Source organism: Atractosteus spatula, chromosome 2 (genome assembly GCF_055471065.1).
Source record: "Atractosteus spatula isolate fAtrSpa1 chromosome 2, fAtrSpa1.hap1, whole genome shotgun sequence".
Lineage (NCBI taxonomy): Eukaryota > Metazoa > Chordata > Actinopteri > Semionotiformes > Lepisosteidae > Atractosteus > Atractosteus spatula.
This window is the reverse complement of record NC_142707.1, coordinates 28,654,297-28,670,637: the sequence shown is the minus strand read 5'-3', so window position 1 is coordinate 28,670,637 and position 16,341 is coordinate 28,654,297. Positions and strand designations below refer to the sequence as shown.

General features: G+C 37.3%; 1 protein-coding gene across 9 annotated transcripts in view; it reads left to right on the top strand.

Moving 5' to 3' along the window:
- LOC148839504 (syntaxin-binding protein 5) overlaps window positions 1-16,341 on the top strand; it is a 203,080-nt gene that overhangs the window by 57,856 nt on the left and 128,883 nt on the right. For all 9 annotated transcript variants that reach the window (XM_088927892.1, XM_088927876.1, XM_088927847.1 and 6 more), the window contains exons 3-4: window positions 818-899; window positions 4,403-4,503. In XM_088927892.1, coding sequence (XP_088784018.1) covers window positions 818-899; window positions 4,403-4,503 — 183 coding nt within the window. The remainder of the gene's footprint in view (window positions 1-817; window positions 900-4,402; window positions 4,504-16,341) is intronic.

Genomic DNA, 16,341 nt, shown 5'->3' with positions numbered 1-16,341 from the left:
AACTTTGTACAGTGGATATAAAAAAGTCTACACACCTTGATTGAAATTGCAGGTTTTTGTGATGTAAAGCCAGAAATCAAGATAAATCATGTCAGACATTTTCCATCTTTCCATGTTACCTTACATCCAACAAAATTCAAGAGAAAAACAAATAGATAATTATTAGGAAAAATAATTTAAATGAAAAAACCTGCAATTTCAATAAGAGTGTGTAGACTTTTTATATCCACTGTAGTTTGTCAGGGTGGTCATTGGATTGTTGGTCTCTTCTGTGACCAAGGTCGTTCTTGCCTGGCTAATCAGTTTGGGAAAATGGGCTTTTCTAGGAAAATTCTGGGTCATTCCATATTCTTTCCATTTCCTAATAATGAGCATGTCTGTGCACCTGGGAACTTACAACACCCTAGATATGTTTTCATACTCCTTCCAAGATCTTTGTCTCTACATGTAAAATATTTCCAGAACTTTTGTTCCACTTTGATATGGCTTCATTTGTAAGTAATGTATTTATTTTTTATATAACTTGTGAAACAATTCAATGTGAGTGAATACTTTCTGAAAACACTGTAGAATAAAATAATTTCTTAAAGGGATCCCAACTAACCACCCATTATTACAGACCGGGTGAGGTAATCATTATTGAACTGTGTTGTACAATGTGCCTTTCTTCAGTGTACATTTGATTTGGACTGAAGAAGAACAGGGCCAATCAAAAATGTAACACCAGGCTCCTGGCTCCTTTGCTGTGTGCTAATATTGTTTTTATTCCTCTACCTTAATATCCCTGCGAATCATTCCTTAACCAAGTTGATGTCAGTTTCGGCCGCCCAGGAGTGGAATGCTACTGCCAGCATGACAGCGGAGCAGCAGTGATCCAGCTCCAGTTCCTGATTAATGAGGTTAGTAATGGCCTTGAAATTCTCAATGGAATGGGTGACTCAACTCTTCTCTAGCCCCCAGGCCTGCATCTGGCCTATGTGCTTACCTGATTTTGCACTGTCAGCCACCTTGTCTCCCAGGAATGCTTAGAAAGTCTAGTTTTCTTCCTGAGTACTCAGTGTTTAAGAGGTTAGTGTTGAGGAGCTAAAATAATACTATTTTTCACAGGTAATCGTTTCTTAAAGCCACCTCTTTAATAATTGTACCCTTTCAGCAATCCTTAATATAAAATATTTGCCTTTGCCAGCTTTGTCTAGCACTCAGAAAGCTACACAGATCTTAATGCCACACATTTTTGTATTGTCTATCTAATTTTAATTAATAAAAAAGCATAAAACATTGAAAACACAAAGCTGGGTGCACAATTTGTTAAAAAACATTGATTTTTTTATAGGTTGCAGCATGGAATGGAATTGTTAGTGTGGAGGGATAAAATATGCTGTGGTGTTCAATTTACTGGGTCTTGAATTTCGGCCTTTAATGGAAACATTGAACAACATAATCCTGGGGTTGGCTAGTCACTGAAAAAAACTCTGTTGCATTGGGAAAGTTTGAAAGGATATACTATATACATTTCCATTAGTAATCAATTTTGATAATGTTGACTGGGCTTGAAATGACACTCACCAGCTTTTCTTTGTCTCACAAGGCTGTGATGTCACCATAATACATAAGGGCAAAAAACCTGTTAAATTATCTTTAGTCTGTACCTTAGAGAAGGTTCCATGTTAAGTTTTAGAATGCCCTATGTTGTTACAACGTTGAAACATTGGTTGATGCTAATAAGGTAATTCCTCAGGTACCGGATGTGCTGTTGTGAGTTTAACAAGGTGTTTGTAAAGCCAATGGAAAGGACAGTATGTACCTTATTTGTAAATGTGACAGAACTTGCCAAGTTTCTTTGATTAATAATAATTGCTTACAATTGCTTTCTGGACACTCCACTCAAAGCGCTTTTCACAGAAGAAAACTGCTGTTCGCTCTAAAGGCCATATTGTGTTGATGATGCAATGCCAAGTACAATCTGAAAACTGTGAAATGGAACTGTTGTTGAGACCCAGCAGAAATGTTTGCAGAAGGAAATAATTTTGGTAGAGTATTATTTCTGTGGTTATGATGCTTTAAATCTTGCAAAATATGTAGGCAAATTTGTGGTGCCATTTAACTTAGATGTGCTAAATAAATAAAGCATTAATACTGGTAATAGATTGTTACATTTCTGTGGTCAGTTTTCTAATGATTATTTCACCTGTGTGACTGGATACATTTAAGCTGAGTAATGCTGCACACTTACCTTTAAGTGGACCTACACTTTTGTCAGTGCTTTTGTCAATGCTGGCTTCCTTTTATAGCAAAGGATAAGAAATAATTTTTCTCCCATACATGTGCATCTGTTACAAGGTCATGTTTTCTTATTGTTTGACTTTTATCTTTTGTTCACTTTGGTAAGAAGATTCCAATTGGAAAGAAAGTTAATCCGAGGTGTGAAAGTAAAACTAGGATCATTTGCTAAAATTGTATAGTTAGGTGCTAGCATTTCCTGTCACACCCATAATCATTTAGGTACTGAAGCCCTACAACTTTAGAATGTATTCTGTAATATGCATTGATTCTTGGTTGCGTGAATTCTGCAATCATTACACACCTGATAGGTGGGCATTATACAGTAGGATACAGTTAGTGAGTTTATTGGGTTTATGAAATGCATTTCCATTTTCTAACCAATGTTGTTTGTAATTGGGTTCAGTCTCCCTGAATACACCAGTGGAACCTGAGCATTCTCGGTACATGCTGGTATTTATGTTACCAGTGAGCCTCAAGAACTTCTGCAGGAAGAGTATTTCTGGGAAAACCAGTTTCCCGGGCGCCTTCTGGACCGGGCCAGTGGAGACATCTGCTAAGGACGGGTCTCCACTTCAGACCACTGGAATCTTCCGGGCAGCACTGCCATGGACAAAAGCTCCCAGACGGAGCCCGAGGAAACTGGAAACCAGCAGCAGGAAGGGCTCCACTGGGAGGCTGGAACGGTGGCTCAGAACTGAAATACAGACATCCATACCGGATTGCTGAGGAAAGGCTGAACAGGGTTTAAATACCTTCAGAGCACCTGCTACAGTGAAAGTTCTTCTAAATCCAGGTGTTCTGCTTCAACTGTCTCCACGGTGATCAAGGCAGAGTGAAGGCATGGCCTCCAGCCACTGAATCTGCACCACGCCCCACTGAAGAACAGCAAGGGTGGACTGTGGAGTAGCTGAGCGAACATAACACATGCATTCATTTTTATGAGCAATTTTATGAGCTATGTGTGGATTATCAACAAACTGTGTTTGTCTTAAAAGCACATTATGTACCTTAACTAATCAGTTCTAGATATTGTTGCTGCTCTGCTGCTGAAAGGAAGGAATGCTCTAAAAAACTACAGCCTTGATTGGAATCTACTCAGTTGCTGTTTTAATCTCCCCTGTCACTTTTGTCACCTGCACGCTTGTAGTTAAATTTTAAAGTTTTAGTTTGCAAAACGTACTGTCGTGGTAGGAGTAGATGAAAACAAATACCTTAAATATCTTTAATACCACAGTCTCTTAAGTTGTGTGAATCCTCATAGCTTTATTGAGACTTGATTGTAGCTACCCAATTACCATTCTCTAATTTCATCTCTTCATTTCACTTATTCTGTCCATCATTTATTTTTCTGCCTCATTTGTTGGTTTGCTTTTCATTTCTCTTGCAGCATTCACTCATTCACTCCCTTGTCACACTCCTAGCAGACATCCCTGTTCCTGCCTGTCTCTGAGTCAGCAAGAGTATTGAGTCAGCATTGTGCCTCAGGGAGGAGAGAGCATCCCTCGCTGTTTCTTTGCCGCTGGCTGTGAATCACAGTGACTTTGGAAGAAGTGTCATGTTAATATTCATAACTTTAGGAAGAGGGAGAGGGGCAAACATGTTTGCTGTTATGTGTGGAAATGTACACATGCATAGGATACCATGTGATAAATCACAGCTAACAGGATTGAAAGATGTTATAGACTCACATATGTTATAGAGTGACTGCAGAATGGCTTTGTTCTCACCTGACCAGCCAAGCTGCTGACCATTGGAGAGCTGATTTAATCATCACCATCTTAGATAACGTGTATTTCTGGCTGGGATTTACCTACATTTACAATTAACTGTCTTCTTGAATAAAAACTTTTAGTAGTATATGCCGACAATGTTTGTAACATTTGTGTTCAATGAAACATTGAGGTATAAGAGCAATTCATTTTAACAGTGTGTTTTCATTATCTGAATCATCCATGTTAGAGAGGTGATGGTTCAGAATGCTGAAGCACTGCTATGACAGGTGTTTGTCCCTGTGCAGTCTCTGCTCCCTAGACTCAAAATACCCCTGTAGGTTTGTCTTATTCAGAAATGTAACAGGGTGCCCTGAAATACTGTTTGATTGGCCTTTCCTGTTTGCCAGGGAGCCCTCGTGAGTGCCTTGGCGGATGATAGCATTCACCTCTGGAACCTGCGGCAAAAGCGACCTGCCATTCTTCATTCCCTCAAATTCAACAGGGAGAGGTAAGGACATGTTTAACGTCTGCAGTTAGAAGGTCAATGGCTTTGTTCCCTAGAGTTAAAATGAAGAGCATCTAAACACAAAGGTTACGACTGTTTAGGATGTAGTCATCTTCATTTACCACTGCGGCTCATGTCAGTACAGGTCTCAAACTGAGGGTGACTCAAATACCAGCACAGCACTCCAATGAAGCAGAAGTTCATATCATTTCTTATAAAGTAATTATAAAAGATTAATAATCTTTTGATTCCATTAATTTCTCTGAAATTATTACATTTTGAAGTACAATTACTAGATCTCATCTGTCACAATGTCAGTAATTTGGAAAATTGAAAGCACTATTTTTTTAGGAAGTTGTTCTCTGCAACATCTTTCTAGGTAAAGCATGATCTTGAATAGAATACTGCCACCTTGACTTCATGTAAGGCAAGACTTTTTAGATGAGTGCTCAAATAGTCAGACAGGATCACATTGCTGGATGCAACAACTATTCTATATTCTAGTAATTGAATGGTTAAAATATTTTACAATCTTTGTTCAGTATAATGGTGCTAAAAGGAATGTGTGTTGTGTGGGTGATTTGTATCAATTATTTGTTTCCTTAAAGCTGCACTCTTTTTTTTCCGTGTGTAGTGTTTAATTATAAATCACATTGTTAAAGAGTTTAATTTTGTTAAATTGTTAATATTTTATACTACCACAAATTTGAGCCTTTTTCTTACTGATTTTTGGCCATGCGGTTGGTATAAATTACCTGGAATGGCAACTGATTCCCAGGTGTAATAATGAGATACTGGAAGCCTAGTGGCAAAACTGCCAAAACCTTAGAACTGAAGAAGTGCTGATTCAACAGAAAGAAAAGCAGTCATGCTGCCAGTGACTATGGTTTTGCTCTTATAAATTTTAACTCTAATTATAATTCACAGTTCTTTACACATTCACAAAGTCTTCAGTATCTTACCATGTCTAGGTTTCCCTGAATGCTCAATAAATTACATAACCCATTTTTTCTGAAGACTACAGTTCATAAAGAGACGAGGTAAATGATTTATCACCCTGTCCTGTAGTAAAATTCTTACTGAGAATCCCAATACATTTAATTTATCAAAATAAAAATAAAATATTTTTCTGTCATCTATGTATTCATTATCATTGGACCTTCTTCATTATGATCATTTCAAATTTTTAGTCTTAAGAAAATTAAAGTTTATTCCATAAGATGGATCAAACAAATGAAGTGAGTGAGGTTTTGCCACTAAAATTCTAATATGCAATGTAATTTTTTGAGTACCGTAACAACTTATTCATCCACACACATATATCTTGTAGTATTTTGACAAATTGGAGAAAGTGTAATATACAAATTTCGTTCACAATATTAGAAAATCTATTAACTCTTATCATTGTGTTTATGAGCTATGTAGTTCAGTTACGTGATCTTTTTTATTTAAAACAATAAAACCTGAAAGCATCCATGTAGTGTTATAAGCCAGAATTCCATACACATGACAAAACATTACAGTTTACATTGTGTGCATAATTTGCTTATACATTTTATTTCTTAATAAAACCTTGTCCATTTTCAGGCATTATCTATTGGACACAGAGTCTAATATTATAAATCTGTTGTAGCTGATTTTTCAATACTTGATTGATACTTCTTCAAAGGTTTTGACCACAATTTATTGTGGAATCTCAATATTTCTAAATGTGTATGCCTAATAATCATTTGTACTAAAAATATTATAGTCTATCAGTTATTATCTTGTTTCTGTTGTCTTATCAGTTGGATGAAATATTGTTCTAATAAAAGACTGAAAAATGTAAGAACAAAACTGAATTGAAAAAGTGAATTGAATACTTAAAATAAACTCCCATAACACTGTAATGTTAGTTTGTCTTACAGTTTCCCACAGCAAATGTCTGACACCCTATCCAATCTGGCTTGTTGTCAGATAGCTTCTTTGAGCTTAACCCTTGCTCTGCCACCTAGGTTATGTGAGTTTCAGTGAGTGTGACAGTCAGGAGCTATACAGATGCAGCCATTCAAAATGAGCGGTAAAAACCCGTGGTGCAGTAACCAACCCGCAGGGCACCGCAGGGCACCGCAGGGCACCGCGGTAAGTGATTTGCTGGCCAAAATGACCGACAGGGGCACTCGTGGTGCATTGGTTGGTAGTGAAAAGATTTAATCATTCAATGTCTTTACTGTGCACATTTCAATCCGCTTAGTTTTGAATATTTATATGGAATTTTACCACTAAAGGGAAATTTTAGTAGCTGAGCATAAAAAGAAGAGGAGCATAACGCATCTGAAGGTCATAAACGATATTAATTTTGGAACATAAACATACAGTATATAGCTGGTCTTGGTACTTTAAAGAAAAAAATACACACCAGTATTCCATTTCTCCCTAAACATTTTAAGCTTCGAAGTCTTTAACTAACGTGATACCGGAGTCAACAAGCATACTTTTAGAATTTGATTAAAAGGGAATATAATATGGAATCGCGTATCTAAAGAATTTAATAACGGTATGAGTATATCCGTGTACTGCGACAGGGCTGTGTAGGGCTGTTTCGCCTGCCTGTTCATGCGAGCTGTCTTGTAGCCTACTGGTCTAGGTGCGTGACTACCAACTGGCAGGTTGTGTGTTCGAATCCAGCTGGTGCTGGAGTTTTCTTTTAACAAACATTTCTTCGAAAAAATAGAATAGCGATATTATGGACAATCAATTGACTTTTATATTTCAAAATATCGCAACATGATCGATATTTGCGATATTTTGAACATATCTTCCCTTCTGACAGCGGTTCCTGCTTCTAGTGTGTGTGTGTGTGCAACAGAGTAAATTTTTATAGAGAAATGGAGGCTGGACAGTATGCGTTACAATATAAACATTTATATTGATTTAAATCGTGTTCTGATTTAAATCGCAAACGCGTGTTTAATTATGTGTTTTTTAATCATAATCAGGCTAATGCATTTCTACATTTTCTGTATGAACCAGCTTAGAGGTTCATACAGAAAGACAGCTTGTGTTTAAATTGAGTGTAAGGTAATTTATGCTTCTAAAGTCATGGTCAGCATTTATTATTGTACTGTGCTGTAAACTTTTTCTGTGCCTAGTCACATTATTTTATAGCGTTTTTATTGCGTTATTAAATCCGGTGGCGCTGTGTGTTAGTTTCCTGACTCCCATGTCACATGGTCTGTGATTGAATCCCATAGAACTATGACTTTATTTTTTAACAAACATTTCTTTGAAAAAATGAAACGTTTCCCTTGGTCAGAGATTAAATAAAACCTCACTCGCACCAAACAAATTTATATTTCTAAATATCACAAAATACGTTCATTGTCTTCCAATCGAGTCGAGTTGACATTGGAAGCCTGCCACACCCGGACTGTTAAACCAACGCATTAGCACGTCAAAGCCCATCGAGGGTATTGAGCCAGTATTGGCTTTAGTATTCCCCCCCTCTCCCCTCAATTCAATTCAATTCAAGGTGTTTTATTTGCATGACAGATGGGTACAAGCAGTGTTGGGTATGTATATTGTAACGCTTACGGCAGACAGGCACTGTGTAAGAGCCGGCGCACCAGAGCAGCGCACCGAGGGAGCGTCTGCATTTCTAACTTAGTTTTTAAAATTAGTCAAGCAATATGAAGCATCTCCTTTTACTTAGTGCCTGAGCATAAAAAGAATAGGAGCATACTGCAACGCGTGTGAAGTCCATAAACGATATTAATTTTGGAACTTAAACATACAGTATATGGCTGGTCTCGGTACTTTAAAGAAAACATACACACCAGTATTCCATTTCTCCCTAAACATTTTAAGCATCGAAGTCTTTAACTAACGCGATACCGGAGTCAACAAGCATACTTTTAGAATTTGATTAAAAGGGAATATAATATGGAATCGCGTATCTCAAGAAATTAATAACGATATAATTATATTCATGTTGCAAAAGAACTGCAACGGACATAAAAACTCCCTTGCTTTTAACAGAGCGTTCCATAATTTCTAACTACGAAAATGCCAGGTGAAAGGATTTGTAAACATATTTTGTTAAAGCAAGTCAGTTTTTTCCGCAACACATAAAATACATTTTTCCAAGAAAGTTTAGCCTTTGTCACTAATGAAACCACTAAATAAAGACATAAATATAGAAATCTTAAGATTTGTTTTATTTAATGTTGGTAGCAGGATGAACTGTCAGAGTGTATATTTTGTCGCAGAGTTGCTGCAAGATGTTAACAGTGAAAAAGGTATTTAGAAATGAGTTATTTCAAGATGAAAATTTTCAGAATAATTGCAAATCTAGCAGGATAGAGAAAGCGCAGAAAACTGGCAGTTAGATTGATCAGATTAGTATGAAAAGTCATTTAGCAAAGGGAATGAGAAGAGTGACAAACTAGTATACTTTAGATCTTTTTTTCTGAACCAGGGAAAATCTGATCATGTTTCCCTATAACAATAATAAAAAACTTTATTTGATATATCACCATTAAAGGTGGCATCTCAAAGCAATACAGTAGATGTAAAAACAGATAAAAGGACCACAGATTACAAAGTAAATGCATATAAGAAAGACAAGCAGTTAGAGGTGCTAACAAAATTAGAAAATGAAGCAGATACAGACACTAAGTCTTCTGAAAAGAAAGGTTCTGAGGTTAGATTTAAACTGGCCCTGGTGTGTGTATGTTTGTGTCTGTCTGTCCTGTGATGGACTGGCGCTATGTCCAGGGTGTATTCTGCCTTGTGTCCGTCGCTTACTGGGATAGGCTCCAAATCCTCTGTACTGGATAAAGAGATTAGAAATGGATGGAAGTAAAGGCACTGTGTGGATGGAACTATACACAGTGTTAGAAACCCACTATGAAATGGCAGCATCTCACTGAGAATAAAACATTTTATAGTGCTGGCTTAAGGAAACAGCCTTTCCACCTCTCTTGCACATCAGTATCCATACCTAGTTATTTAAACAAATTGCCTCTAATTATAAACATCTTAATATGCTGGCTCTGTGGATCCGCATCAGCTATGTTTGCCCATTCCTTCAATTCATGTGCATCCAACACACAGTTCAACGCTAGCAACTACACAAAATCTAAAATATGAGCTCTACTTGCCACTTACAATACCAACAGTACCAGCTAACTTTAGTAGTGACATTTTCATGGATCTTTTTAACAATAAAATTTACAACATCAGACTTCAGACACAATTAAACAGGCCTCAAAAAAGTCTGGTACAAACATTTTCAGCATGGAATAAACCGTTACTTTAATGGTATAAACCTTAAATGGATTCATATTCTCAATAAGATTTGGTGCTCAGTAACATGACTTAGAAAATGACAGAAGACATACGTATCATGCTTATCCTTCTATTTTTCATAATCGTAAACTCCTTAAGGCAGTTACATTTTCTCTGTTCTGACCTGGAGTTACAGAGAAATTTAAATTCTAATAAGAGATTTGTAATGAGGAAAGTCATACCAATCACTCATACAGTACCAGGATTTGCAATTACAATACAAATACTTTCTTTCTGTATGTGTTTATTTTGCAGTTTGAGTCTATGGCATTCCTTTGGGGGTCTATACTCCAAGGCATGACTTTTTTATGTATAAACATCAGTATTTACTGCTATTAATTACTGTACGATTTATAGTTGAAATCTGAGCCTAGATATAAAGTTAGATATAAAGTTAAAATCTCGACAAAGCAATGTAGGAAATACAGAGAAAATAAATCCTTTCTGACATCTAAAATCAGTTTCGATCAAGGTCTCTAAAACGAACAAGAAAAAGAGGATTTTCAGAGGGCAATTACGCTGTGTTTATATAGAATAAGTGATTTATGAGCAATCTAATTTCTTGTTCGTTTAAAACAGTGAAATGTCAGCTGCAAAAGATCGCACCAGAAACAGCACTCTCTCTGCCTGTCATAGACGTTCAGGAAAGGCTGAATGAAGTCATGTCAAGTACAATAATTCGGAGATCAATAATAACAGTTGTAGGACAGTATATAAGGAGGATAAGGATTTTGAAGTTGACTTGAAATCTGATAGGTAACCAGTGCAAGGACTTGAAAACAGGTGTAATGCATCCCTGATAGGATTCTTGCTGTCATATTCTGAACATATTGAAGATTGCTCAGTGTGGATTTAATTTCCCCAGTGAACAGGATGTGCATTTATTAATTCTAGAAAAAAAGCCTTTCTTGATTTCTCTAGTTTCTCTAGTTCCCTTTAAAATAAACTATTATTCCACAATGCAGAGTATTACATGGCCAGTATTTACACATGATATTTGTGATTTAAAGAAATTAACACAAGCAGCGTTTGGAGATTTAAGTGTTGGCTGAGTTATTGCAGGATAAAAGACTAGAGATGTTGGCAAGAAGAAGATAATTTGGGGAAAGCTGAGGAATACACTTATAACAAGAACACTTCCTAATGGGGTTAGGCATACTTTTGATGAAGATGATGAAGTTAACAGACTATATGTTTACATAGATACTGAAATAAGGATTGTATTTTAGATTATGTGTAGTTGCCTGGCATTGAACTGTGTGTTGGATGCACATGAATTGAAGGAATGGGCAAACATAGCTGATGCGGATCCACAGAGCCAGCATATTAAGATGTTTATAATTAGAGGCAATTTGTTTAAATAACTAGGTATGGATACTGATGTGCAAGAGAGGTGGAAAGGCTGTTTCCTTAAGCCAGCACTATAAAATATTTTATTCTCAGTGAGATGCTGCCATTTCATAGTGGGTTTCTAACACTGTGTATAGTTCCATCCACACAGTGCCTTTACTTCCATTTCAAATCTCTTTATCCAGTACAGAGGATTTGGAGCCTATCCCAGTAAGCAACGGACACAAGGCAGAATACACCCTGGACATAGCGCCAGTCCATCACAGGACAGACAGACACAAACACACACACACCAGGGCCAGTTTTCCCATAAACCAATTAACTTACCAGTATGTTTTGGAGTGCGAGAGGGAGTCATATCACACATATGGAGAAAAACCATGTAACCCAGAGAGAACATGTAAACCCCACACACACAGGATGGCAGGAATTGAACCTAGGACCCCAGTGCTGCAAGATAGCAATGCTAACCACTTTGCCACCATTATAAATGGATGGATATCTTAGTTATCTTTCTAGTTCACAGGTTTGCATGCATAATTTAATTTTGAAAGCCACTGAGACATCAGGTACTACTGTTGTATTTATGAAAAAGAAACAAAACAAAAAACATACTAACAACTGTGCCATCCTACTCCTTAGTTAATACATTTTATTATTCATAAACAGTTAACATTGTTAGCAAAATATTTTGAATTATATTTAACCCTATTTTTTCTTTAGTTTTGTATTTAACTAATTATATGATAGTCAGACTTAATGTATATTTGAACAATGAAAATATATTTTTACAAGATTTTACATTAAGCACTTAAAATTAATATGGTTAATAATAGTAAACTGTAACATGCTGTAACAAGATCGGTTAAACTGCGAAGAAAATGCTTTCAGAGAAAATGTTTCAGGTGTGAAGAACATAGATCTCCAATGCAATTTCAACCAAACCTGTTCCCACACACCCTGCCCCCACTACCATTAGAATATACACAAAGCACTCAAATCTTTCGAGCTAATGATCAGGTGACCCGAGAGAGAGCGAGAGAAACACCAAGGGGTGCGGACCAGGGAACTATTTACATGGAAAACGGGCGATCTCCCCAGACTGTCCGCCCGTTTCACTGTTACCTGGATACCTCTTTATTTAGAACTCACTAACACTGATTTTTAGTTTAGAAGGATTCAAGTAGGGTTTTAGATGAAAGGCAGTGACCTTAATCAAGCCCAAATCATAATTGAACCCATTCAGAGCCTACATTACATTTTAGCGTTTCATTCTGAGCAGAAGACCCTCACACCTGAAGAAGGGGGAGGTGTTTTTCGCTGGAAATCTCGCCTGCTTCTACTTTACAACCGGAGTGCTGGCTGTGACGAATTAAACCAGTTTTACAAGTTTCAATCACAGACCATGTGACATGGGAGTCAGGAAACTAACACACAGCGCCACCGGATTTGATAACGCTATAAAAACGCTATAAAATAATGTGACTTGGCACAGAACAAGTTTACAGCACAGTACAATAATAAATGCTGACCATGACTTTAGAAGCATAAATTGCCTTACACTCAATTTAAACACAAGCTGTCTTTAGCCCTCTAAGCTGGTTCATACAGAAATGTAGAGATCCAGGCTCAGAACACACAGCTTCATTAGCGAATACATATGCAGGACAACTAGAGAAGACGTTTTACAGAGGATGGATTTTTAGAAACATCCCATCAGTGACATCACTGAAGTCAGCTCCTAGGTACTGTAACTGTCGTGTGGATAGTTTCACAAGAATCAGACAAAGGTTTAAGCATCGCTTGTTCTAGATAAAACTGCAAAAAAAAAAAAACAACAACCCATAATGTACTTCTTTGCGGCTCTGTTTGCCCAAATCATATATTCACAACGTGAAATCTAGAAAATAATATTACGTAACCAAAATCCGCAATATGGAAACAGAACCTGTGTAATTGTTGATAGATGATGTACTCGTAACATTTTTTCAAGACGAACTACAACATTTAAAAAATGACTTGTATGTACTTGATATCTCTAATCAATCCACGGGTCCCAGCACAAAACGAAACTAAAACGCATACCGTTTCGCGCTTCTTATTAGTTGCTCAAAAGTAATTTGACCGTATGAAATGCATAATATAAACCTAGAAACATATACGTGAGCAGTACTTAAGCACTGTAGTATCGGTGTTAAGACATACCTCTCAAATACTGTAAATCAAGTTAAAAATATCTCAAGACCGATTCTGGTCATAATGAAACCATGTTTCGTGTATGTTTTCTTTAAAGTACCGAGACCAGCCATATACTGTATGTTTATGTTCCAAAATTATTATCGTTTATGGCCTTCACACGCGTTGCAGTATGCTCCTATTCTTTTTATGCTCAGCTACTAAGATTTCCCTTCAGTGGTAAAATTAGATATGAATATTCAATACTTAAACGGGCACAGTTAAGACATTAAATATACATATACATACTGTATACAGTACAGTTTGCATACGGTAATATGTTTATGTTCCTAAATCAATCTCTTTTATGAGCATGTGAAAGGCATGGTGAATCACTGTACTTTGCATGATTGGAAACAAATGCGTGATTGCGAAATGCTGTGGTGTTACTTTTACAAAGACAGTCAATGAAAAAAAGAATGTTGACCAGGGCAATACTTTGAGTTTACACTTACAGCTTGTCCAAGGTCATTCATTATTAATACTATTAGTAATATCTTCGTTAAAGACTTTGATGGCCACAGCTCAAACATGAGAGGTTGAGCTTTATTAGCTCCACCTTGCGGAAATTCCGGATACTATTATTTTGCTTGTCGTATTATAGGAGAATTTACGGTAACTCGCGGTATTTACCGGTAGCTTGCGGTAGACTGCGTACAGTGTACCGCAAAATAATGCGGTATCGCCCGCGCATTTTGAATGGCTGCATCTGTACTTCTCATACTGTATACAGCTAGGACTGTCAAGATAACATTAGGGAGATTATTTCTGCCAAAGCAAATATAGCAACAGGGTTATATGTGACTTTACTTTCTATCTTCCAAGGCCATTTGAACTAAAAATGAAGGGCTGGGAAATTACTTCATTCCCTGCAAGCTTAAAAAAATGGGCCATAGCTTTTTCTACCAGAGAAATGAAAGTGCATGTGCCTTCACTATTGCTTTTCTGCAACAATTCCAAATCCTAATATTATCTTCATGTGATAAAACATAACTGTTTTATAACTGAGTATTTTTACAGTCAGATTTGTAATACAAATTTCATGATATGGAAAAGAAGAATGGGTTAAATTTCAGACTTTACCTCTAATTATGCACATGATACTTGTTAGTCTCTTCACCACTGGCATGGTTAAAGGGTAAATACTAGACTATGGGCTTGACATTAAGGCACTGTCTGCACTACATAACTACATAATAATTAGTCTGACTCGGTGTGTCCACACTGCAGTACTGTTTCCTGTTTAGTGTGATCTAATGAGTTCACATGTACATAAAAATAGTTCTATAAAAGTTTTTAGCTATCGCACCAAAATAGTGATCACTAACAGTAAATATTAAAATATGGAACCCATGCTGGGAGACGACTAAGCATTTCTTTGCATTAAGATGTTGAATAGGCATTAAGTACAGTATTTTAGAGGGCATTGCATTGCACTGAATATTCTGTTTACAGAGCTTATTTACAGATATTTTTTTTTCTGCTAGTTAAACTCTGAGGCACCACTCACAAAATGTGCAACAGTGGCGGTTTTTTAATCAAGCTGCTAATGTTCAAATTCAAGGCTTGTTTTTGTCCCAAAGAGCTGTTTTTTGTGTTTTCCCTAATTTTGATTGTGGTTAACAATACAGGGTCTCAGCTTTTAACAGTATAGAAATAGGCTGACTTTGCAGAGCCCTATGTCTGAGCATTTGCACTGCCCAGTCTCTAAACATGTCCAAGAATTATAAGGTATTTGAAGGTATGCAGAAAGTTGTGAACAGTATTCTTATTCACATTTCTGACAAACTGTTCTCCATCCATACTTCTGAAACACTACACTAACTGATACATACTAACTACATTTGAATTATAAACTAGTTTTCTGAGATATCCTGGAGCTGTGGTTCTCAGTCCTTGTCCTGGCATACTCTTGTCTCTTCTGGTTTTTGTTCCAACTGGGGCTTAATCACCAGTGCTAATTGCTGCCAGTCATTGATTTGGTTGCTTGTTTAGACTTTTTTCAGCACTCAGATCTTGGTTTAAAAAAATTTTCATCAACATTAGCACACAAATCAACAGTACAGTACATGCAGTCTCTTGAAAGTGGTAATTAAGAATTTGGTCCTTGATTTCTGACTAAACAGTTCTTAATAGGTGATAAAATAATGAACTAATATAGATGGAAGTGGCAGTATCGGGCAGCTACACCAGTGAGCTGCCAATTAATTATGTTTTAGCTAGTGCCTTTGGCTTCTCAAAGCACCTTACTGTACAACAAAATGCATGAAAAATACACAACAAATATAATAATAATTAATAATTGCTTACACTTATATAGCGCTTTTCTGGACACTCCACTCAAAGCACTTTACAGGTAATGGGGACTCCCCTCCACCACCACCAATGTGCAGCATCCACCTGGATGATGCGACGGCAGCCATAGTGCGCCAGAACACTCACCACACATCAGCAATCAGTGGGGAGGAGAGCAGAGTAATGAAGCCAATTCATAGATGGGGATTATTAGGAGGCCATGATTGGTAAGGGCCAATGGGAAATTTGGCCAGGGCGCCGGGGTTACACCCCTACTCTTTTCGAGAAACACCCTGGGATTTTTAATGACCACAGAGAGTCAGGACCTCGGTTTTACGTCTCATCCGAAGGATGGCGCCTGTTTACAGTGTAGTGTCCCCGTCACTATACTGGGGCATTAGGGCCCACATGGACCGCAGGGTGAGCGCCCTCTGCTGGCCCCACTAACACCTCTTCCAGCAGCAACCTTAGTTTTTCCCAGGAGGTCTCCCATCCAGGTACTGACCAGGCTCACACCTGCTTAGCTTCAGTGGGTTGCCAGTTGTGAGTTGCAGGGTGATATGGCTGTTGGCCATACAAATGAGAGGAGGTAGTAGAAGGGGGTTTGGAATACAGTAGATGAAAAGGAGCACA